The 23,726-nt window shown below is 45.0% G+C and overlaps 2 protein-coding genes across 2 annotated transcripts; both read left to right on the forward strand.

Moving 5' to 3' along the window:
• The first annotated feature begins 1,947 nt into the window (after positions 1 to 1,947).
• LOC147821607 (rhox homeobox family member 1-like) lies at positions 1,948 to 9,598 on the forward strand. The gene is made up of 3 exons (XM_087199827.1): positions 1,948 to 2,631; positions 4,223 to 4,268; positions 9,389 to 9,598. Exons 1-3 carry the CDS (start codon positions 2,006 to 2,008, stop codon positions 9,503 to 9,505), a joined length of 789 nt encoding a protein of 262 aa, XP_087055953.1. The 5' UTR covers positions 1,948 to 2,005; the 3' UTR covers positions 9,506 to 9,598.
• Positions 9,599 to 10,325: 727 nt separating this feature from the next.
• LOC147821608 (PDZ and LIM domain protein 5-like) lies at positions 10,326 to 23,237 on the forward strand. The gene is made up of 4 exons (XM_087199804.1): positions 10,326 to 10,330; positions 12,509 to 12,821; positions 13,205 to 13,417; positions 22,944 to 23,237. Exons 1-4 carry the CDS (start codon positions 10,326 to 10,328, stop codon positions 23,235 to 23,237), a joined length of 825 nt encoding a protein of 274 aa, XP_087055930.1.
• Positions 23,238 to 23,726: the final 489 nt, after the last annotated feature.

The raw sequence follows: 23,726 nt of genomic DNA on the forward strand, positions 1-23,726 counted from the left end.
GACCTTTTTGCCATTTGTGAGTCAGAGAGATCCTCTGACTGAGGGACCCCCATACCCTCATGAGCCCCCACTGGGTCAGAAGTCCCAAAGAGAAAGTGAGTGTAGAAAGCAGAGGGGCTGAAGTGGGAAGGGAAATGTCTGGCAGGGATACAGTAAGGGATGGAGGAGGGAGGCCCTTGCATGGCCCATCTTAAAGGCCACAAGGCCAGTGAAGGCAAGGAAGGAGGGGCAGAACCAGTGAGAAGGGAGAGATCTTAGAGAAGCCTGTGCAGGGGATCTTCAGTTTGCCAGAGAGGCTGATCAAGTTATCCCCAGGAAAATCATGCCCAAAGAAGGAGGCAGACAGAGTTGGCAGAGCACAGTCGGAGGGGTCTAAGGAGGGGGTGCAGTCAGCTGAGAAGTTCCATGAAGGGTACAGGATGACATAGAACAGAAAGGCCTCACAAAAAGCAAGGAAAGCCATTTTCCAGCCCAAAGAGTCTCCAGACAGAGAGCCAGGAAGAGGCCCGGTTCCCTAGGAGATGCCTCTCCACCAAAGCCTGGGACACTACCCAGCTTCAGAGACTGTGCTGGAAATCTCAGGGATCAAGGCCATCTTGTAGCCCAAGCTTGTCTGGAGCAAGTGTCGAGGCATGTGGCGAGTCAATGGATCCCAACTCAGTCTGTGAGAAAGGAGGGAAAGGACTCACACGTGTGCACTTGGGGTCCTGTGGGGAGAGGCCCTGGAGACTCACGATGAATCTGATTCTGTTCAAGTCACAGCACCCATAACTGCTCAAGTGAAAATGATAGCCACTGACTTGGTGGCACATGCACTGTGGGAGTCTGAGGCAGGACTCAAGTTTGAGGCCAGCCTGGGCAACTTTGTGACTGAGCCAGATGCTGTCTCAAAATAAAGAGTAAAACTTTATATGAGGGATAGAGCTCAGTGTGAGGGCCCAAGGTCAAACCCCAATACTCGAAAACTAGGAAAACTTTCATTGGTGAGAGTTGGTGAGAGAGACTGTCTTCCAGGGGGTGCTGTCCTGACAGGAGTATTCAGTGATGGGGGAATATGATCCACTTCTTGACCCTCTCCTGACTGTGCTCTGCTTTCTTCAATGGGGGACGATCGAAGCAGAGGACAGGAGAGGAGAGGAGAGGAGAGGAGAGGAGAGGAGAGGAGAGGAGAGGAGAGGAGAGGAGCACAGGAGCAGGGCTGGGCTGAGGGGAGAGCAGACCTGCAGCCCAGCCTCCCTTTGGCCCAGACGCCTTGAGCTTCCATGGTCTGTGCAGCCCCAGGGGAGAGGCTCAGAGGGTTGTGGGGATCAGAGAAACAGGGTCGTGCAGTGGTGCAGAGACTGAGGTCACCTGTGTGCAGTGTGCACAAGTGGGTATGCACAGCTCTGACCAGGGTGGGGCTCAGGACATGGAAATTATTAAGGCAAGTGTCCGGTGTAATGGAGGGTTCTGGCTAAGCGACCTAATGGGATCCTTGGCCAAGCTGGACCAGCTCGATAAGACATCCCCAGGGGGAGGGAACTGGTGAGCAACCGACCAGATACTAGCAGGGACCAGGGATAAGGAATGCTACACTCCCTCAGCGGGAGTTCTGCTAAAATGGGATCCTGCAAAAAAAAAAAAAAAAAAAAAAGCGTGACTGGTTCTGCTTTCAGCCTCACTGGGGGAATGGGAGCCAGCAGCCCAAAGGGTCAGGCCAGCTGAATTCAGAGCCCTTGCACTTTGCAGACAGTGCAGCATGGAGGATGGGCCAAAGGACGGTCTCCAAGCCTCCCCACAAGAGATCCTGGAGGCAGCATGAGTTCTCGTCCTCTCTGGTCCACTTGCTAACTAGCTTGGACTCCAACCCAGTCCCTTCAATTATCCCTGTGATTCAGGGGTGCAGTCCGCCAGCTGAGCAGCAAGTTCAGACCCCATTATGTGCATGCCCAGTCTCGGTACCTTCCTTGTTTGTGATCTGGTCTGCTTCTGCCAGCGCCTCATCATATCGCTACACTGTAACCGCATGTTCCGAGGCTGGCTGTATGTAGACGGCGAATCAGAATCATCAGGAGTGGGCCTGTGGACTCCACACTGGCAAATGGGGTGCAGGATCTCTGCAACCGTTTGCAACCCCGGGCTCCGCCATTTTGCCATCTCGCTGTTCCCAGCATACGCTGCTTTTGCACTTGCTTTTGTGACGGAGGCTTCATGGCCCACATTCATTGCCGCTACGGAGACAGAGTGCTACTACTATGATCCCCGCCACTTTAGCGAGGAGTACTGGATGCAGAAAACCACTGCCTGGCCTGCACTAGGTTTCCCTGCAGCAACCCAGCATGGCTGCTTTGGAGAAGGAGCTCTCGGCCTCATGGGGGCCTATAGGTGCAACGGGGGGCCCCTGGAGCACGCTGCCAGCTACCACCCGGCTCAAGTGGTGAACGTGAGCCAGAGAGGTGATGCTGACCTCCCCACCGATCAAGGTGACCTGGAGCCCCTGCAGCAGGTGCCGCTGGCCCAGCAGGATCCTTCAGATGCCAGGGATCGGCGTGGGGGCCGGGGCAGGGGCCCACGAATCCGCTTCAGGAAGTGGCAGGTGCAGACACTGGAAAGTGTTTTCCAAGATACTCAGTACCCAGATATGATCACAAGGTGAGCCGCTCTCCCGGTGCACGCAGGCTTTCGGGGACAGGCTCATTTCCAGGTGCCTTTCTCTCTTTCCTACTGCCCTCTTTCCCCTCTTGACCCGAGACCTCCTAGGGTGCCTGCCTTTGTGCCGAGTGTGCAATGAATGTGTGGAACAAGGTGGGGATTCTCTTTTGCTCTTGTTGTAAATTCAGTCTGGAAACTTGTTGGTGGCTACTACTTTTGTTTCATTTGGAAAGTGTGACTTCGGACCCACAGATAGAAATTCCGCTACCAGAACCACTTTCAAGTATAGATGTCAGAGATGTTAGGTACTTTCTTGTTGCTCTGCAACTGATCTCCAGAATGCTCTTCATCTTGCAAAATCAAACTATGAACATGAAGCACCTTCCATTTATACCATTCCTGGTACTTCTTGAAATCATGAGTCTACATTTTTACTTTATGAGTTTTAGTTGTCTAGGAACCGCAGCTAAATGAAATCTTAGCCTGTTAATGTTTTTCTGCTTGACTTACTTCACTTCACATATCTTCGTGGTGAATCCATGTTAGTGCATGTTTTAGAACTTCCTTCCTTTTCAAGGCTGAGTAATACTGCATGCATGGATACAGCCATGTTGATCATTTATCTGTGGAGAGGTTGCTCTGGTGAATAGTGGTGCTGTGAACATGCCTGACAAATGGCTCTGAACACCCAGGTTTTCAAAGTTTTGCGTGCATCCTCAGAAAGGAATCATTGGATCAGAGAATTCTATGTTTAGGCTTTGAGGCCCCAGCACACAGTTTGGAAAAGTGGCTGTGGAATTTGACCTTTCTTCTGACAGTGGTCAAATGCTCCAGTTTCTCCATGTGCTCAGCACACTTGTTATTTCCCAGGCTTTGATAGTGGTTCAGATGCTGGGTGTGATTGATAGCACTACGGCTTTGATGTGTGACAGTGATGAGTCATTTTGAGTGTGTTTTCTCTGCTTCCCGGTCATCTCTGTGCCTTCTGTGGAGAAATGTTTCACTGAGTGCTTTCTGATGCTTCAATCTGGGTCTTGTGTTCTGCTTATGGACGTGGGAGAGGTGTTCCTGTATCTCTGTATCACACATGCTTTGCAAACATTTTCCTCACTCTGTGGTTCCTTTTCAGTGTCTTGACTGGGTCTGTTGAAGCACAGAAACATTTACATTTGACACAGTCCACTTTATTATGATTGTGTTGCCTGAGTTACTATCTGCTTTTGTAAATAAAATTCCTGTGCATTGCAGTTCTGCAGAATTAGATATGTCATAATGTAATCTTCCTGTATTTTAAATTTCTACTCTTTTTTCAACATAGGTGTTTGTATTCATTTTCCTTTTTCAAAAATGTGTTAAAATTGCTGTGAATTTTTAATGCCACATTAAATTCTTGTGAGTACTTCACAACATTTCAATAGAGAGTCTTTTTTTCTTGGAAATACAGAAAGATGTACTTGGGTCACTCTGAGGGGTGATTTCAGATTAGAAAAGCAGTACAGAATGTATACATGATAGATAATTCATTCATCCAGGACACTGAATCCTTCATCCAATCACTGATTATGGAACACGTGTGGTTTTCTCTCCACAGACTGGAGCTTGCATGCAACCTGGATGTGGCTGAAAGCAGAGTGAAGGTCAGTACATCCAGGAACAGCCAGTTGGTAGGGCAGTCAGTCTCCATCCTGCTTCAGGACATAGCTTTGTCCTGCACATTGTGATACTGATGTTATTTCTCATCCTTTTTCATTGTGATGAGCAAGATTTCAAAGTAGAAAATGGGATAAGGAAAAGTGGGCATGCGGTTCCTTCCCATTTCCAGGGGGATCAAAGTTTCATAAAGGAAAAACAGAACAAATCGTGAAGCTACTTCTCCCATTCTAGGTGCACAAATGAGCATACATAAGTGTATAACCTACAGAGAGCTGGAATTGCATACATCCTGATACACGGATGTGCACCTGCCTAGATTCATTAAGTGAAGGTCACTCTCTGTAGAGCTGGTATCCTTTAGGCTGCACCTCTGTGTGCCCTCCTGTTGGGCCCCAGTCCTACTTGAAAGTATTCAGATGGGTGCTGTGAGATGCAAGGTTAAAAGGGTTCATTTGACGGAAATTATCTGAGACCAGGCCTAAGAATTTAGGTCAGCATGAGCTTACAAATATTTCTTCCCTTGGTTTTGTCTTCATCTCTTTTGTTTCTCTTTTTGGCCCTGGGCATAGCACCCAGAACTTCACACATAAAAGCCCAGGGCTCTACCACTGAGCTGTATCCCCAGCCCCAAATTCATAAATATTGGGAAGTGAGAGTAGACTCAGAAAGAAAATATTCTTAAGAGCAAGTCATGGATGTCTGGTTGAGCTGAGAGTGATGAAGGAAGTTCGTTTGAAAGGGCAGTTGCCGGGTCTTTTTTTCTTTCTAAGTTTTGGTAAGGTAATGCAGAGAGTGGAAGCCCACAATGTAAATTTCTCCTCGTACAGCACATTCTCCCTGGGAAATAATTCCCCAAATAGTCACAATCCTACTGCCAGAGGGCATATGATTGCAGGCTTTGGTAATTGGTCCAAAGAGTGAAACAAGCAAAAAGAGGGTATGCAATTGATTTTGGTTAACCTAAGAAAGACAAAAGGATAGAGCAAAATTACAAAGAGTCAAAAGATGCCTTAAATTTTCATCATTAAATTCATAAGCAAGTCGTCTTTGAGCATATATTTTTATTATGGAGAGATATACTTTTCCTCTTCAGTGGAACTCTTTTGTGGAGGTGGGTTTTGTGGAACAATTTGGTGATGTTGCCCTCATTTTGGGGTAGATTTGTACCTGTCTTAATTTCAAGTACTTTCCATTCCTTCAGGCAGTGAGGAGCAACATGTGGGTAGGTCATGTAACAGGTACCTGCCAAGCCCCTCAGCTGCCTGTTTGAGGGGTATGGTGGAGGATAAAAGACAAAGACAGTTTCTCAGATAAACCGGGAGCTGGGAGGTCAGTGCTTCATGTTAGATTAAAGACAAAAGACTCTCCAGCCCTGCCAATATTTATTGAGTACACATAAGGAGATGGGGTGGGGAGTGACTCAAGTAACAGTGATGGTGTGTGCCACTGGCTAGTAAAAGAAGAACAAAGCATTTTTTAAGAGTTGAATATAAGTTAATAGAGAACCAGAGTCTTCCCCTAAAGTGGGACTTTAACCTCTACCTCAGTGTTCCGAAGAATCCCGTCCTCAGCAAATGTTACCTTGCCCTGTGAGTGTCAGGGCTTTATTTGTCTTCCTGCAGTGACTGGGAGTAAGTGCGGCCTCTCATACCAACTCGGCCACAAGGCAAAGAATGCATGGGTCTCAAACTCCCCTAGCATCAATTCACTGACTGTGGGCCCAGACAGTTCCCTCTTTCTGTTTATTTGATTGCAGAACTTGGATCAGGGTGAGCTATAGTGTCGGGGCCTCTAGGCGTCAGTTGGTTTGAGTTCCTCTGTGGCAGACTAAAAATAAGACCAGAAGACATAAGCAAATTATCACAAGTATTCCAATATAAAACCAGAAGTGAGCCCTGAGGTAGTTGAAGGGATTAAGTTGATCAAGGACATCCGAAAATTTGTCTCAATTTTGAATTTCTTCATCAAAATTATGAGTTTGTTGAGACATAGATAAAACTTCCTTTTGAAGAGCATCTGCATCAAAGGTTAAATTTCTATATGTTGCTCCTTGGATGTGTTTGTTAATATGTTCCCAGGGATGAGCAGATTGATTATAAGGTAAAGGAGTTATACAGAATTGAGTGACATGACATTTGTGGCCTTGTTGTAACTTTAAGCTGTCAATTTGATTCTCCATCTATAGCACAGTGGCCTCTAAGATACTAATTTGAGAAAGTAACTTTGCATCTGTAGCATGTTGTGTTTTCCTGGCTTCATCAGCAGTTTTTGGCCAATTATCTACAAAGTGTGCTGTCTGTGCAGAATGGGTGAGAGCAACAGAATAAACAGCCACACTGGAAATCAGCAGAAGTAGAGAAACTGTTCTAGTGGGACTCGGTACTATCATTCTTCTTCCCCCACCCCCATGGCACCGGGGATCGAACTCAGGACCTTGCGGTTGCCAGGCAGGCACGGTGCCAGTGAGCTACATCCCTGGCCCAGTCCTATCATCCTTTTAGCTGTATGTATAAGGTGATCAAGCAGGGACTGCAAAAGATATACTAGCGGTGTGTGGGAGCAAGGTGCTGTTAAATTTGCAGGCATCCATACACTGGGTATGCATCTTAGGATTCATGAGGTCTTATTAAGGACATCCCCAGCCTTCATAGAATGACTTAAGATATGTTTTCCTCAACGAAGGGAGATTTGATTCCACTCTGCAGTTCCACGGAGAAAGACATAAGGATTGTAAATATATTCTAAAATTCTGCTAGTGTTATTTTGTCTAATAAGCAAGGCAACCGTGCCTGAAGCAGGATTTACATCATAACCTGTTCATTTTTCAGCAACAAAGCAAGGTAAGGCAAGTTTCCAAATAGTCTTTTCTATAGATCAGGGTTTGCCATTAATAATAACCTCTTGGGCCGGGGATTTAGCTCAGTGGTTTCGTCGCCTGCTGCGCAAGCGCAAGGACCCGAGTTCGATCCCCTGTACCAAAAAATAATAATAATAATAATAATAACCTCTAGTAGGCAGGCCCATCAGCTAGCAGCCCGCCCACCTCACCTTCAGAGATCTGGCCATATTTAGAGAAGACCTGCTCCAGCGACTGCTCGTTGGTATGGAAACTCAGCCCTTCAACGAAAAGCTTGCCTTCATCCAATGCCATAGTGGCCTGCGGCAAACAGCACTGGACCTCTTAATGTGTTCGCAACAGGACCGTAACTCCTGTCTCACTGCCAGGCAGCTCGAACTGGCAGTAGAGCATGCACGACTGTCCCATGCATGACTGCTCTACTTCTATACCAGTGGTACCAGCCACCCAGTAGGAGAGTCATGAGTTACCACTGCTGGTTCAGCTGGTGGGAACCCGTTAAGCAGCACAAAGCTCTCAACATCACCCTTCCTATTTTACACAAGTGCTAAATTCTTTCTGGGAAAAATCAAGGAATAAAAAAATAATAATAATAGTAATCTCTGGTATTGGCTGTTGCTCAGAAGAAGAGAGGATCCGAGGTTGGCTAGGTGCTTTCTCCTTCCCTGGGTGTGGGCATCTCTCACTGGGCTCCCGAAGGCAACAGGAGCCTCAGCAAACCAATGAACGAGGGAAAAGTCCTCAGTATTTCCAATCTCTGCAGCACGAATTTCCCAAGAAGCTTTAGTCCCGGTTTCTGCTCCCCTGTGCAAAGGTAAGGGGCTGGTGGGAAACAGACCTCCTGTCAGCCCCCGCCCCAGTGGTGTGCTGTGCAGGCCTGTGTGTTCACCCAGGGGGCGCCAGGGGAACCTGTGTGTCCTCTCCACAGCAGTCCTGCTGCTCTGGGCTGGGTGACCCGGGGTATCCACGTCGGCCAGCGGGCATCAGGCAGGGAGAGAAGGCCCTGGTGTCATTACAGTTTGCAGGATGGGAGCTTCCCATGGGGTTAGGTCCTGGGAATGCTCGGGAACTGGGAGGCAGAGAGCCTGTCCAGAGCACAGTGGCATCTGACACAGGTCTGGGTCTGGCTGCAGTGTAATGCTTGGCAGAGGGGTAGGAGGAGCTGTTCCATGACCCCTCCCACTCCTCACTGCTGAGGTCCCTCTTCCTGGAAAGCACTTCCACTTTTGTGCTCTGGGAACAAGGGCAGGACTGGACATGTCCAGGTGCAGCACAGGAACTCAGTGCCCTGCCAGGCTGGTCCAGGACCTGCAAGAGTTGAGGAAATGCAGTGAGCTGGCTTTGTCCTGAGCCTGGGAAGGCTCAGAGGTGTGGCAGGTTGGGGAGAGCAGGAAGGACACTGGAAACCATGGCCAGGGACTTGCCCTTGAACCCTGGGGTGGGCAATGATTTGTGGAGTTTCAGTTCATCGGGATGAGTTGGCGTCAACCTCTCTTACACCACAGGCCCCCAACCAAAGCAGAGTCCGGGCTCCCCTGCCTGACTGCCTTTAATTCTCAGGGGCTACAGAGGATGCAGGGTCCTCACGCATCCTTGGAGGGAGCCTCTGTCAAGGAGGCCCACATCCTCCGTCTTCCTGATCATTTACTTCTCACTCAAGTTAGGATGTGTATACTGAGAACTGTTCTCCTTGCATAGGACTTTAAATACAGATCGGGTTGTCATGGCAATGCCCCCAAACTTGGTGAAACTATCCCTGGGGAAGAGGGGCAAGAGTCAGCTGGCCGGCCTGGGTCAGCAGTCCAGATGCTGTGTTGCTTCATCTGCTTAGAAGACACAGAGCTAACGGCGGGCACCTGGAGCGGCTTGTCACCTAGACCTGCACCCCACACCTGGAAGCAACCATTAGAGAACAGTGAGTTGGGAGGACAGGCAACACCTTCTGTGCCTCTTCCTGAGCAGGGCAGAGACCTGCTGCTCACTAAGGGTGAGATGAAAGGTGAGGTGTGGTGATTAGTTTCCTATAGCTCTTTTCGTGTCCTGCTGCTTGGGCTGGAACTCAGGGCCGAGGGCAGGCTGGGCCTGTGCTCCTCCACTGACCTCACCCCCAGCCCTCTAAGGTATTTGAGCCTGAAGAAAGTAGCTTCTCTCTTGCAATCTAAGTGTCAGGGGCATATAAGTTACATGATTTGTTTTACTGGTTATGATAGCACCTTCTATCTACTAACCAAGTCCTTTTTCCTTCAGGTTTGGTTTAACCATCGGAGAGCCAAATATGGGAAAAGCCAGAGAGAAATGCTCATGAATGCACCACCTGATTCCCAGGACCACCGTCCTAGTGAGGAGGTGGGAGAGCTGTTCTAGGATGCCATCCCTTGTCAAATGCAGATCGTGCTTGGAGTTTTTGTTCCCACAGTCACCTGTGCCACCAATGGGAGCCCATGCTACAGTTATCTGCACAGCACTTACATTTACAATAAAGAAGTGAATTCCAGTGTGTTTGTTTTCCTGGTCTTTATGGAGTTAGTTAAATGTGGATGTAATGTATTTAAGAAATGTCATTTAAACAAAATAACCAAGACAACTCATTTTATGAGAGGACTCTTGAGTCACTATCAAGAGGCCTTGCACACCAATCTTCTAAGTGCCATGGGCAGTGGCCAATGACACTTATTTAATAGTGACGTCGCTGTACCCTGAAGCCCAATGCACCATGGCTTCCTCACCACCACTCTGTCATTTGGGGGCCCCCGCTGTGTGCAAAAAGGCCAGGGCAAGTCCCTGGTGAGGGCACACCCTGCGCAGACGGGGCCGGGTTTCACCCATGCTGAGCAGCTCAGTGGGAACCCCTGGTCTCTGAGAGCAGCTCCCCAAGAGGGCCTCACCTGTCAGCGGGAAGGGGCAGACATGCAGTCATCTACAGTGCTTCCAGTTCTGCACAGTGTCGTCCTCGCTGAGGTGCACGTAGGGTGCAAGGGATGATTCTGGTCCTGAGGAAAAGAAAAGGAAAACTAGGAAGATTAAAATCCTAGAGCAAAATTTAGAGAAAAAAGAAACAAAAACAAAAATAGTCAAACAAAAAATAGCAATGCAGAAAAGAAATAGAAATGTGTCCAAAACTTTCTCCACAGTTTTGCATCGTCGGTTTCTTTCAGGGGTCTATAGTATTGGAATTCACCGGATAATGGGGTAGGGATAATGAACAGAACTGTGTCTCATTTGGTTTCCATGCCTGCTTACTGCTGAGTCCTGCCCTGCCTTTCTTGCTCGCCATGGTCAATGAGGTGGTGTGTGTCTCAGGGCTCCAATCACTGCAGCAACTTTTACTGTTTGTGCCCTGCTGTATGCCCCAAGTCACTCCTGTCTCCAGAGGCTTCATGGCCTGAGGGCTACTGGGATACGTCCTATGCTCCAGAGTGCCCTCAAGTTTGTAAAATTCCTGAAGTGGCTCTTGTCTAAACCAAGATGTGTCCTTAACCGCATTGGCAAATGGGAAAAGCAAACTGATAGTTGAACTCTGTGATGGAAGTAGACGGGGGAGCATGCAGTCTGCTGGCCTTAATGCCATCACTTTCAGACCAAGCCTCTTCAGAAAATACCATGACCCTGGACAGGTTTCCCACCACAGAGCGTGGGACTACTGTGTCCCTCACAACCTGAGCAGACCTGCTTAAACTTCTCAGGGGATCTGAAACTGACCCATGCCTTCTCTGTGCCTGTCTGTTACGGCTGTCTCCTACCCAGTCACTGTGGTAGGGTGACCCCAGAGACCCTGAAATGAAGTTGTTCTGTGAACAAGTCTAGTTTGTTCAGAAACTATAATCCCTTTCTCAAGGTGGCTTCTGATTACATCCTTACTAAATATGGCAGTGGTGCAGTGAATTTCTCTCCAACCCTAGCCTGACATATGAAAAATTCCCTTTCTGAGTAAAACCATATACTATGTATGCACCAGTGTATGTATATATTATATATCATTTATTTTTCTTTTCTTTGAAGTTCCAAGAAAAATAAGGAGGATTTAGTGTGATTAGGGGTGAGCCATGGCATCTAAGCTCTCATGCTGTCCAGTTTAAAAGGAAACAAATTCTGTTAATGACGTGAGCCTGATGCTGTCCTATGAAATTCACAGCCCAGAGAAAGGCCGCGTACTTACTGCCCCCTTTGACCACCCGTCTCCACCAATTTGCTCTAGAAAAAGGCATTTGGAGTCCAGTCCCTTAAATTAGTCCACCTTATGCTAGCCCAGCAAATTATGGTTAATGGTAAGTGCATATATTAATTTTACACTGCATTTAAAGAGCATTCTAATACTAATTCCGCAGATTTGGATTTTTGAATGCCTGTAGGTTTGTTTGGAAATTCCAAATCCAGTCTAGCAGTATCTTACTTGCCTCAGAGATTTTCTTCAGAAATAACTCATGAGACTGTAAAAAGTACTTTTTTAATTTAAAGTAAGTTGTCTGTGTTAGCTAAACGGTGATGCCCCATAAAAGAACACAGCACCACCCCAAATTTTGCATTCAGGCAGGACCTCCAGGAATAACTACAAAGGAGAGTCCGAGTCATGTTTTTTAAGCTGGGTCTTTTATGGATAGGGTTAGTGGGATGAGATTAGGTGGAGTAAGGTGAAGGGGGGTCGTGATTAGGGGAGCATGAATAGCTGCGTAAGGGTCGGGGATTTTAGCTCAGTGGTTCTAGCACCTGCCTTGCGAGCACAAGTTCCTGAGTTCGATCCCCGGTACTAAAAAACAAACAAACCAAAAGCAGACAAGAATAGCTGCATGTGTGCCCATAGCCACAGTTAATATTCTGTTGTTGGAGCACTGTGACCTAGCAGGTGGGTCAGGTGTGCTGGCCCTGTCCTATCAGGGTAGGCATTGTTCCCTGGACTCAGGCAGCTGGGAATCAACCATTCCAGGAACTCAGGCAGCTGGGGGTGCGACAGAGGGTGCCCAGACCTATCAGTGTGGAATAACTTTAATTGGAAAAAATGGAACATGCTGTTGGATATATTTTATGTAAACCCAATAAGTCATAGGGCAAAATCAACTGAACTGAGTCAGAGAAATTATGTGATTTGAATGAGGATTTGGGAAACTTTCTAATAAGAACATTTGCAGTGGAAAATCTGCTGCCTAGCCAGGCACAGTGAGATGTGCCTGTAATCTCAGCTACCTGGGAGAAAGACGCAGGGAAATAACTTGAGCCTCTGTGTTCAAGGCCAGCCTGGGCAATATTGGGAGATCCTTTTTCCAAAGAGAGGGAGAGACTGGTCAGCGTCTGTCTGAGGTGGAGGCAGTGCCCCACGTGTCCAGAGTTTCCTTTATATCCTGGCATTTGACCTTGAGCGATTGGAACCCTGAGCACCTACAGTGTGTGCTTGGTTGGCCCAGCTCTGTGGGGTTTCTGGCTGCAAGGTGACGAGGATTTCAACATGCCTCTGACAATCTCTAGTCTAAAACATGGTGGCAAGGCATCCCAGGCAAACGTTAGAATAGGAGGTGTGCTCCTCAGCATTGACGGAATAAGTGCAAATGGAATGACTCATCTGGAAGCCCAGAACAAGATTAAGGGTTGTACGAGCTCCTTGAATATGACTCTACAAAGAGCATCTGCCACATCCAAGCCCGAGCCAATTTCTGTTCAAAAGGGAGAACCTAAAGAAGTAGTTAGACCTGTGCCCATTACATCTCCCGCTGTGTCCAAAGTCACTTCCACCACCAACGTGGCCTACAACAAAGCACCACGACCCTTTGGTTCTGTGTCTTCACCAAAAATCACATCCATCCCATCACCATCGTCTGCCTTCACCCCGGCCCTTGCAACCACTTCATCACATGCTTCCCCTCCACCTGTGGCTGCTGTCACTCCTCCCCATCCTCTGCATCTGGGCTGCATGTTAATGCCAGTCTTAGTACTGACCGGTGTTCACCTGCGCTGAGCGCTAGTAAAGCTGCAGTTAATGGCCCACGGAAGCCCACAGTCACCGATGTGTGTTCCGAGACTGCTCAGGAGATAGCAGGGGGACAGAGAAGAGGCTCCCAGGGTGACAGTAAACAGCAAAATGGCCCACCAAGGAAACACATTGTGGAGCGCAATATGGAGTTTTACCACATACCCACTCACAGTGATGCCAGCAAGAAGAGGCTGATGGGGGACACCGAAGACTGGTGTTCAAGGACTGGAACACCTCAGTCCCACTCTTTCTGCATCCTCGCCCAGATCACTGGGACCAAACATCTGAAAGAATCTGAAACTGATAATACAGAAAAGGCAAATTATATTCAGGGGGCTTCTCAACAGTTAGCTCCACCTGCGGCTCTAACTCAGAGTGGGCCTGAGCGCTTGGAGAGTGCAGGCCCCAGCAGACCGGGGCAGCCAGCCTCACAGCGGCGTTCAAGGCCCCCCCAACCCCTGCACCGCGGGCTCCACCAGCATGATCAAGTCTCCAGGCTGGCAGCAGCTAGACCAAGAAGCACCTTCTACTGGACGAATGTCAAACAGTGCAACTTCCTCAGGAGCAGGGGCACCAGCGAGCTCAGTTGTAGGGCAGTCCCAGCCAGGTGACCAACATTGAAAAGAACTCCAATGTGTGCCCACTGTAAGCAGGTCATCAGGGGACCATTTCTAGTGGCACTGGAGAAATCGTGGCACCCAGAAGAATTTAACTGTGCTCACTGCAAAAATACAGTGGCCTACATTGGATTTGTAGAGGGAAAGGGGGCACTGCATTGTGAGCTGCGCTATGAGAAATTCTTTGCTCCTGAATGTGGTCGATGCCAAAGGAAGATCCTTGGAGAAGTCATCAATGCTTTGAAGCAATCTTGGCCTGTTTCTTGTTTTGTGTGTGTGGCCTGTGGAAAACCCATTCGTAATAATGTTTTCCACTTGCCATAATTCTTTCCACAGTAGGGTTGGTGAACCCTACTGTGAGACTGATTATTATGCCCTTTATGGCACTATCTGCCGTGGATGTGAATTCCCCATAGCAGCTGGAGACATGTTTCTGGAAGCTTTAGGCTACACCTGGCATGACACTTGCTTTGTGTGCTGAAACACTTCTTTTTCAGGTATGTTGTGAAAGCTTGAAAGGACAGACAGTCTTCTCCGAGAAAGACAAGCCATTCTGCAAGAAGCATGCTCATTCCGTGAATTTTTGAAAGTCAACAGTCAGGGAAAGAGAAGAAACTTGAAGAAAAAAGAGGAATATTTAAATCACCAATTAATGTTTAGATATAATATTTATGTGGAGTTTTGAAAATAATAGTGGCCCTGAAGGGATAAATTCCAAAATTAAAAACCAAGTCTATGATGAAATATTTGGCTTCGTAAAGGAAAGAGACAGTTTGGCATTTTTTATTACTTTTTCCTATATTTTCTGCCCATAAAATGACCTTTATAAAAATCATTTTCCTGGTTGACTCTTAAATTCATCTTAGAATAAATTAGCAAAGAATTAAATTTTAGAAGAAAAACCCCAGCCTCTATGCTGAAGTAATTACATTTTCTTTCCTTGTTAGGTAGTTAGGAGTAAATCTGCAAAGGGCAATGAAAATGCCTTAAATTTTATTAATAAGAGAATCATTTAAAAAAAAAAACAACCTGATTATCTTTAAAACAGCAAGTAGGAGTTTAAACAGAATTTTATCAGCAGGAAGTGTCAGTTTTTAAACAAATGGGTATACTGTTTTGTGTGTGTGTTACAGTTGATCATTTCACTAAGAAATGCCAGGGAGAGTTTTGATCAGGACGTGTCACGCCTGGAAGAGATGTGGCACTCTCCTTCCTCTTATCCCCTCTCGGTAGTTGCTGTATAGTTTATAAATCCCAAATGTTTGCCTTTATTAAAATGGGACTACTTTACTCATGGTGTAGGCTTTATCACCTGTATTAGTCAAACTTCAGTTTTTCCCTTTCCTCCTAGTGAAACAGAGCTAATGAAATACTTTGGACTCTGAAGAGTCTTCTCTCTTTAAAATGAATAAATAAAGAACATGGTTATGAATTACGGTAAATGAGAGGATTGTACCTTAAAAAACACAAACAAAAACTCCATTTCCTCCTTCTCAGACTATAAATCAGATCATTTTTAGAGTTGGGCCACTGACCAAAGATCAGAGAGCTTACTCTGCAGAATCTTTGCACTTGCGAGGCAGGCAGTGAAACCACTGAGCTAAATCCCCTGCCCGCTCTGCAGAATCGGTTTTTTTCTTCATTTTACATTAGAATTGGCTGAGGGTTTATGATAAAATCTAGACTTTTTTCTTTTTTGGTAGTTCTCTCAATGATGAGTGAACCACTTCCAAATTTGATCATGAAGTCTGGAAACCTTTTATTCACAGAGGTTTGGTCATATAGGATGGAAATGTGATTAATTACTCAGACTAGCCTCTAATTTGTTTTCCTCTTTTGTGCAAAGAATTATATAAAGCTCACATAAAAATAAGTCTTGTTTGGGGCAAGGCACTTTTAAAGTCAAGACAGAGTCCCCAAGTCCTTCCTGTGCCATCACTCACCAAGAACTTCACTTCCTTTGTGTGCATATTTGCTATAGAGGAGACTCTAGGCTACATTATTTGTTTAACCTCCCTGAGAATTTGCAAGACATCTGTCCTGAAAGCTGTTAATTTATGGTATAACAGGGTTATTTTACACCATATAATAATTAAGTGGGGATAAAAGAATAGGATTGGGTGACACAGAGCAGCAAAGTGAATGCTTCTCCAGTAGCAACCCTGACTACCTCCTCACCCTGCATTATGTAGGGAAGCAGGAAGTTTCCTTTAAAATAAAGTGCTAGAAATGAATTGTGCATTAAATCTCACTGGTGCTGAAACCACCTATAGATGACTTGCTGGCTGATGTGCATCTTTACATATCTTCTTTTTTTATATATACCAGGGATCAAACTCAGGACCTTGTGCTTGCGAGGCAGGCGGCGGAACCACTGAGCTAAATCCCTGGCCCTTCTTCACATACTTTAATGTCAGTCTTTTACTTTATACAATACAAAATATTGGTGGTTTTGTTTTGATATGATAGTTTTTTGTTGTTTAGTTTTACCATGATAGTATTTGATAAGTTAATGGCACTTGACTATTTTCTTGCAAGAATTTTATTTGTTCTGATTTCTGTGAAGCTATCTTTCTGTAAGGATATCTTTTTTTTTTTTTTCTTTTTGGTACTGGGGATCGAACTTGGAACCTTACACTTGCAAGGCAGGCAGCGGAACCCCTGAGCTAAATCCCCAGCTCAAGGATATCATTTTTATTAGACCTTTTATCCTTCATGTTATTCATGGAGCATTTCTCCACATTTTAATCCCTAAAAGGATTGCTTCCTAATTTATTACTTTTCTTTGTGTTTTGTCCATCTCTTCTGTGGCCAGGCTTTATATCTGTTCCTAAAGCAGTTAATTATGGGAAATAAATATTGGCCATATTCCAGAAGGATCTCTGTACTTCCCAGTAGGGAATGCCATATGTAATTCACCAGCATTAATCTTTTAATAACTGGCAGAGCACTTTATTCTTCTGGTGAGCTCCCTGAGCATTTATTTTTCTGATAACAAATGTCCTGTCAGTAGAATTTTTATTATTTTTCACTGTAGAGCACTGAGTTTTAGCCTCTCTGGATGTGTATTTTGGGATGCTATACTTGGTAAGACAGAGATGAACACTATCATACATGAATAAAACTCCCTTACTTGTATTTATCATTTTCAAAAATTTTAGTGATGGCTTCAGATGTGTAGTATTTCTGTGGTCTAGACTGACTTACATGTTGCCCACTGAGGTAGCAAATGAAAAATTATCCCTTCTGCTCATATTTACAGCAACATACATATTTCCTATTGATTAATGGATTAGAGTTTAAAACTGAAACCTAATCATTTGGTTACATAAATACACATAGAAATAACAGTTAAAATCTTCAAAATGTTAGTGTCGCCTTATGTTTAAAATTATCTACAACAAAAATGTGCCATTTTCAAGGAGTACTGTATTAGGAGCATTTTATAGAAAATAATTCCTTTCTTTCCTCCTATTCAAGAGTGAATCCAGCACTTGAATTTTTGTGGCATTTGGCATTAGTTATCCAAAAACTCACAGAAGGGTTTCACAGTAATCTGACCTGGCTTTGGTTTGTCCTCCTCGCCCCCAAGTGTTTGAATTGGATTCTTAATGTATAATTTGCTTCATCTGTTAATCTGTCTTCGGTTTACATTTTAAGTTTGTATATGTCTGCTCTTTTGGTTTGGGGTACATTTTCTAATGAAAAATCACATGAGAAATATAATCAGTAGAGTGATACTTTAATGTGCACATAATAAATAAATGACTGCAATGGCAAAAAAAAAGAGAGAGGGAGTGGGAGAGAGACCCATACACAGAGGGAAAGAGGAAGGAAGGAAGGGAGGGAGCGAGGGAGGGAGGGAGAGAGAGAGGGAGCGGAGGGACAGAAGGGACAGATTGAAGAAAAACCTACTGCCCCTATCTATTGTGATACCAAGCTGTACACATTTGCATTAGCTGCATTTAAACTCTAATTTTGCAACAGTGGTTGCTCTACCTGCCCCATGCCTGGTAGTCTCTTGCTTTAGTTCTAAAGAGAAAAACTTCAGTCTTGCACCTCTGCTTGGCATAATGCTCTTCTTGGTCTATTTCCTGGGAGCACCCTGCATTTCTTGAATTGGAAGTGAAGGGAAGCCCTGAAACACGGGCAGGGACAGTGCAAGTGGAGCCGGGCTTGCAGAGGTTGGGTGCTGTGGAAGCCCAGCGCAGATCAGACAAAGAATCACCTGCACATAACAAATCCATCCTTGGCAGGGATGAAGTCGTTTGTGTGCTATGGGCTATGTGGGCAATCAGCTTCAGATCCTGACCCTCTTTGAAACAGCAGGCTATGCAGTTGCCTGGGAAGGTGCATGGCTGACCCCGAGGACTGAGACAGGGATCTGGGTGGTGGAAATGGGGGCTGAAGGAGCAGAGACAAAGGAGACTCTTTCATAGTTGCTGCCCATTTGAAGTCGAGGTATTTTCGATTATAGCCACAATCCTTACCAGTTAAATGTTTTTAATCATTAATTTCTTTTGAAAGCATCTACACACTCAAAAGCTGAACTAGACAGAGGAGGAGGCTTCTGGATCAACGTGCCACAGCTCCCAGTGCAAAGTAGGAGGCTGCTGGGCCAGCTTGCCCCCGCTCCCAGCACAGAGAAGGTGAGCCGCACAGGCACCATCAGCAACCCCTGCACCCCCCCCAACTCCCCTTCGAAATGAGAAGGCACGTAAACAAGCCCCAGAACCATACTTCCAGATCACCTACAACAACCTCAAAGGGAAATGAGATGGAACACTCTGATACTCAACCACCTGGACTCCCTGAACTAGCAACAAAAGAGGATCTGGAAAAAATGAAATCAGAAATAATTTATCACATAACAGCAGAGATTGTGCCCATAGTGCAAGACATGATTAATAAATCTAGAGTGGACACAGATTAAAAAATAGAGGAGCTGAAGAACATGATGGAATCCCAACTTGGGACACAAATGGAATCCATAAAACAGATGCAAACAGTTTTCCAGGAGATTAATGACTCCATTGAAAATCTATGCAGCAGAATGAGCCAATGTGAGGACAGAAATTCAAATATAAAAAGTAAGACAGCAATTAGTTACCAGGAAAAGAAAAATTGCTTTAAAATTGTAAGGGACCACGAGAAATCAATCCAGCACCTGCTAGATGATGCAAAGAAGAATAACATAAGACTGATTGGAGTCAATGAAGAAACAGGAGAGAGTGCAGATGACAACAACAACAACAACAAAACTATTCACAGAAGTGATGGCAGAAAACTTCCCAAGCAGGGGAAAAGAAATTGACGTACACATAAGTGAGGCATATAGGACTTCAACCAGCCTTGATAAAAAAAAAATGTATACATAGGCATATAATTGTTAAGATTCCAGAAACCCCACAGAAGAACAAAGTTCTACAAGGAGTTAGAGAAAAGAAACAAATCATATACAAAGGAAAGCCCATCAGAATCACAGCAGACATCTCAATGCAAACCCTCAAGGCAAGAAGAGCTTGGAGTGACATATTGCAACACCTAAAGGAAAACAGCCTCCAACCCAGATTGATGTACCCTGCAAAACTATCTTTCAAAATTGATGGTGAAATAAGATACTTTCATGACAAAGAGCACCTTAGGAACTTAATGAATGCCAAACCAGCACTCTAAAACCTTTTAGACAAAATCCTAGGAAAAGAAAACAAGGATCACAACCCCAGGAAGCCCAGCAGAATGAATCCATTGGGCCTGACAAGAAATTAAAAGCAAAGGGGGAGAATCCAACAACAAAAAGTCATGACAATGATAAGTCAATATGAATCGGTTATAACCGTCAATGTTAATGGTCTCAATTCAACAATCAAAAGAAACAGACTGGCAGAATGGGTCAAAAAGCAAGATCCAACAATATGCTGCATACAAGAAACACACTTAATTGAAAATGAAACTCATAGACTGAAAGTTAAAGGGTGGAAAACAATACTCCACGCAACAGGAAGCCCCAAAACAGCAGGAGTAGCTATCCTCTTTGCAGATCAAGTGGATTTCAAACCAACACTGATTAAGAGTGATGAAGAAGGATACTACATCCTTGTAAAGGGAATAATCCAAGAGGAAGGGATGACAATCATAAATATCTATGCACCAAACACTAGTGCGCCCAACTATATGAAACAAATACTACCAGACATGAAAAATCATATAAGCACTCATACAATAGTAGTGGGGGACCTCAATACCCCACTGTCACAAATAGATAAATCAACTAGACAATAAATAAGCAAGAAAATACTAGAACTCAATCAAACTCTTGAACAAATGAACTTAATAGATGTTTACAGAGTGTTCCACCCTGCAAAATCAGAATACACATTCTTTTCAGCTGCACATGGGTCATTCTCCAAAATGGACCACATACTTGCTCATAGAACATATTTAGGTAAGTGCAAAGCAACTGATGTATATTTTCCGACCATAGTGTGATGACATTGGAGATCAATAACAAAAGAAACTGCAAAGATTTCATGAACACTTGGAAATTGAACAACACACTTCTGAATAATCAATGGGTCACAGAGGAAATTGAAGAAATCAGACAGTTTCTTCAATTAAATGACAGTGATAACACAACATCTCGGAATCTATGGGACACAATGAAAGCAGTCTTATGAGGGAAATTCACAGCAGTGAATACACATATCAGGAAAACAGAGTGAGCCCAGTGAAACATCCTGATGCTGAACCTCAAGCTTTGAGGAAAAAGAAGAGCAGGACAAACCCAAAGCTCAAACAAGGGAGGAAATTATAAAGATGAGAACAGAAATAAATGCAATGGAGACTAAAAGAACAATACAGAAAATCAATGAAGCCAAGAGTTGATTCTTCGAAAGAATAAACAAAATTGACAAACCCTTAGCCAACCTTATCAGAAAAAGGAAAGAAATGGCCCAAATCCATGCAATTAAGAATGAAATGGATGAAATTACAATGGACCCAGCAGAAATCCAGAGGATCATCCATACCTACTTCGAGAACCTATAGGCCAATAAGATGGAAAACACAGAAGAAATGGACAGATTCCTGCATACGTATGAATTACCAAAGTTGAACGAAGAAGACCTAAAAATTCTAAACAACCCAATATCAATCCATGAAATTGAAAACGTAATTAAAAACTTACCAACTAAGAAAAGCCTGGGTCCTGATACCTTCACTGCTGAATTCTACAAGATGTTTAGAGAGGAACTACTGCCACTACTCTTTAAACTCTTCAATAAAATGGAAAGGGAAGCAATACTCCCAAATTCATTCCTGGAACCAAGCATCACCTTGATCCCCAAAGCAAAGAAAGACCCAACTGAAAAAGAGAACTATAGGCCAATCTCACTAATGAACATAGATGCAAAAATCCTTAATAAGATACTGGCAAATAGAATGCAGGTGATCATCGAGAAGATCATACGCCCTGACCAAGTGGGATTCATCCCAGGGATGCAGGGATGGTTCAACATATGCAAATCAATCAATGTAATACACTATATCAATAGAGCCAAGGACAAAAACCAAATGATCACCTCCATAGACGCAGAAAAAGCATTTGAGAAAATCCAATACACATTTATGATAAAACCCTACAAAAAGGTGGAATAGACCGTCTCTACCTCAATCTGATAAAAGCCATCTATGAAAAACTAACAGCCAATATCATCCTGAATGGTCAAAAACGGAAATCCTTCACACTAAAATCAGGAACAAGACAAAGATGTCCACTATCACCACTCCTGTTCAATATAGTTTTGGAAATATTAGCCACAGCAATTAGACAAGGGAAAGAAATAAAAGGAATAAAGCTAGGAAACGAAGAAGTCAAATTGTCATTATTTGCAGATGACATGATACTCTATATAGAAGACCCCAAGAACTCCACCAAAAGTCTTCTAGACTTAATAAGCAAATTCAGTAAAGTAGCTGGATACAAGGTCAACACACAAAAATCAATAGCTTTCCTCTACACAAACAACAGACTCACTGAGAGAGAAATAGGGCAAACAATTCCTTTCACAATAGCATCCAAAAACTGACATACCTAGGAATCAACCTAACAAAAGAAATCAAAGACCTCTTCTCTGAAAATTATAGCACTCTGAAAAGAGAGATTGAAGATTATATCAGAAAATGGAAAGGCATCCCTTGCTCCTGGGTAGGAAGGATCAACATGGTGAAAATGGCCATACTTCCAAAACTGCTATATAGATTCAATGCAATCCCAATTGAAATCCCAGCAGCGTACTTCACGGACCTTGAGAAAACAATCCAAAAACTCATTTGGAACAAGAAGAGACCCAGAAAAAGCAATTCTAAGAGACCCAAAAGCAATTCTAAGCAACAGAGACATGGCAGGGGATATCACAATCCTCAACTTGAAACTATACTACAAAGCTACTGTGATAAAGACAGCATGGTACTGGCAAAGAAACAGACCTGAGGACCAGTGGAACAGATTAGAAGATGCAGAAACAACTCCAGACACACTCAGCCACCTCATCTTCGACCAAGGAACCAAACACCCTCACTGGAGGAAAGACAGCCTCTTTACTAAATGGTGCTGGAAAAATCGGGTTTCAACTTGCCAAAGATTAAAACTAGACCTGTATCTCTCACCATGCACTAAACTAAAATCGAAATGGATTAAAGATCTAAATATTAAAACAGAAGCACTAAACAGGCTGGAAGAGTTTAGGAAGAACTCCTGAAGACATTGGTGTAGGAAAAGATTTTATGAACAAAACCTCAGTTGCCCGTGAACTAGCACAAACAATCAACAAGTGGGATCTCTTCTTATTAAAAGGCTTCTGCACAGCAAGAGAAACCACCAGCAGTGTGAAGAGACAACCCACAATGTGGGAAAAAATCTTCATCTGCTTTTCCTCAGACAAAGGTCTACTATCTTGAATCTATAAAGAACTTCAAAGAATCAGACCACCCAAATTTAAAGCCCCAATCCAAAAATGGGCATCTGAAATGAATAGACATTTCCCAGGCAAAGAAATAGAAATGGCAAATAAACATATGAAAAAATGTTCAACATCACTGGTCATTGGAGAGACGCAAACGAAAACAATGCTGAGATTCCACCTCACACCAGAAAGAAGGGCTGCTTTCAAGAAATCAACCAATAGAGTCTGGAGGCGCACCGCAGCGGCCAGGGCGCCCCCCGCAGGAGCCCGCAGCCTCAGGGACGCGTCTGCAGCCTCGACGCCTCGGGCCGGGCACGCTGTGCCCGGGGCTCCGCGGACCCCGCGCCGCCGCCGCCTCTCCGGGCTGGTGCGGCCAGGACTGGCCGGCGGGGCGGCCCGGGCCCAGCCCGCCTCCCCAGCGCCCGCCCGGCTTCTCCCCCTGGCAGTGGGAGCCTCCGCGGCTGCCAGCTACAGGGAGCGCACTGGAGCTGGAGCCGAGCCAAGCCCAGCCCGAGCCACCGCCGCCGCCGCCGCCGCCATTCCGGGGCTCCCTGTGAGAGCGCCAGGGTGTGGGCTAGGCAGGCAGGGGGCGCGCCCCGGGTCGGCCCCAAGACCGGACCGTCCGCCGCAGGGATGTCGCGGATCTCTGTCCTGTTAAGTTGAGCTGCAGAACTTCCCTGTGAATTCTCCTAGCCTTCCAGGACTCTGGCGAAGATCGTTATTTTGCATGTGGAAGCGTTTTGGAAACCATGAAGCACTCTGTAGATGAAAAAGTCTTGATGTAACAGCCCTGATCCCCTTGTATGAAGGTGAATGTCTCCAGAAAATACAGTGGCCGTATGCACAGGAAGTAGATGAAAGTCAACTAAAAGCCTCCACTCTCTTTCATGTCTCAAAAATGGGTCAATGTTCGCATAGCTACATGTCCTTCCTCACAGGGGGGATAATAGCCAGGAAGAAAATACTTGAACATGGAAGACTGAAGCTGCTGCAGGACAGTGCTGCCTAAACTTTGATTTGCATTTGCACCCCTGGAGGATCTTGTG

The sequence above is a fragment of the Heterocephalus glaber genome, unplaced genomic scaffold (assembly GCF_053883595.1).
Source record: "Heterocephalus glaber isolate CG9 unplaced genomic scaffold, H.glaber_assembly_v1.0 deba00001729, whole genome shotgun sequence".
NCBI classification, from domain to species: Eukaryota; Metazoa; Chordata; class Mammalia; order Rodentia; family Bathyergidae; genus Heterocephalus; species Heterocephalus glaber.

Excerpts from the sequence above, each read along its gene's own strand:
- LOC147821608 (XM_087199804.1), top strand. Across the intron at positions 12,822-13,204 it reads CTAAAGAAGTAGTTAGACCT|CAAAATGGCCCACCAAGGAA; the intron begins GTGCCCATTACA and ends GACAGTAAACAG. Across the intron at positions 13,418-22,943 it reads AAACTGATAATACAGAAAAG|GAGCCCGCAGCCTCAGGGAC; the intron begins GCAAATTATATT and ends CGCCCCCCGCAG.
- LOC147821607 (XM_087199827.1), top strand. The coding sequence starts at position 2,006 with ATGTTCCGAGGCTGGCTGTATGTAGACGGCGAATCAGAATCATCAGGA. Across the intron at positions 2,632-4,222 it reads TACCCAGATATGATCACAAG|ACTGGAGCTTGCATGCAACC; the intron begins GTGAGCCGCTCT and ends TTCTCTCCACAG. Across the intron at positions 4,269-9,388 it reads TGGCTGAAAGCAGAGTGAAG|GTTTGGTTTAACCATCGGAG; the intron begins GTCAGTACATCC and ends TTTTTCCTTCAG.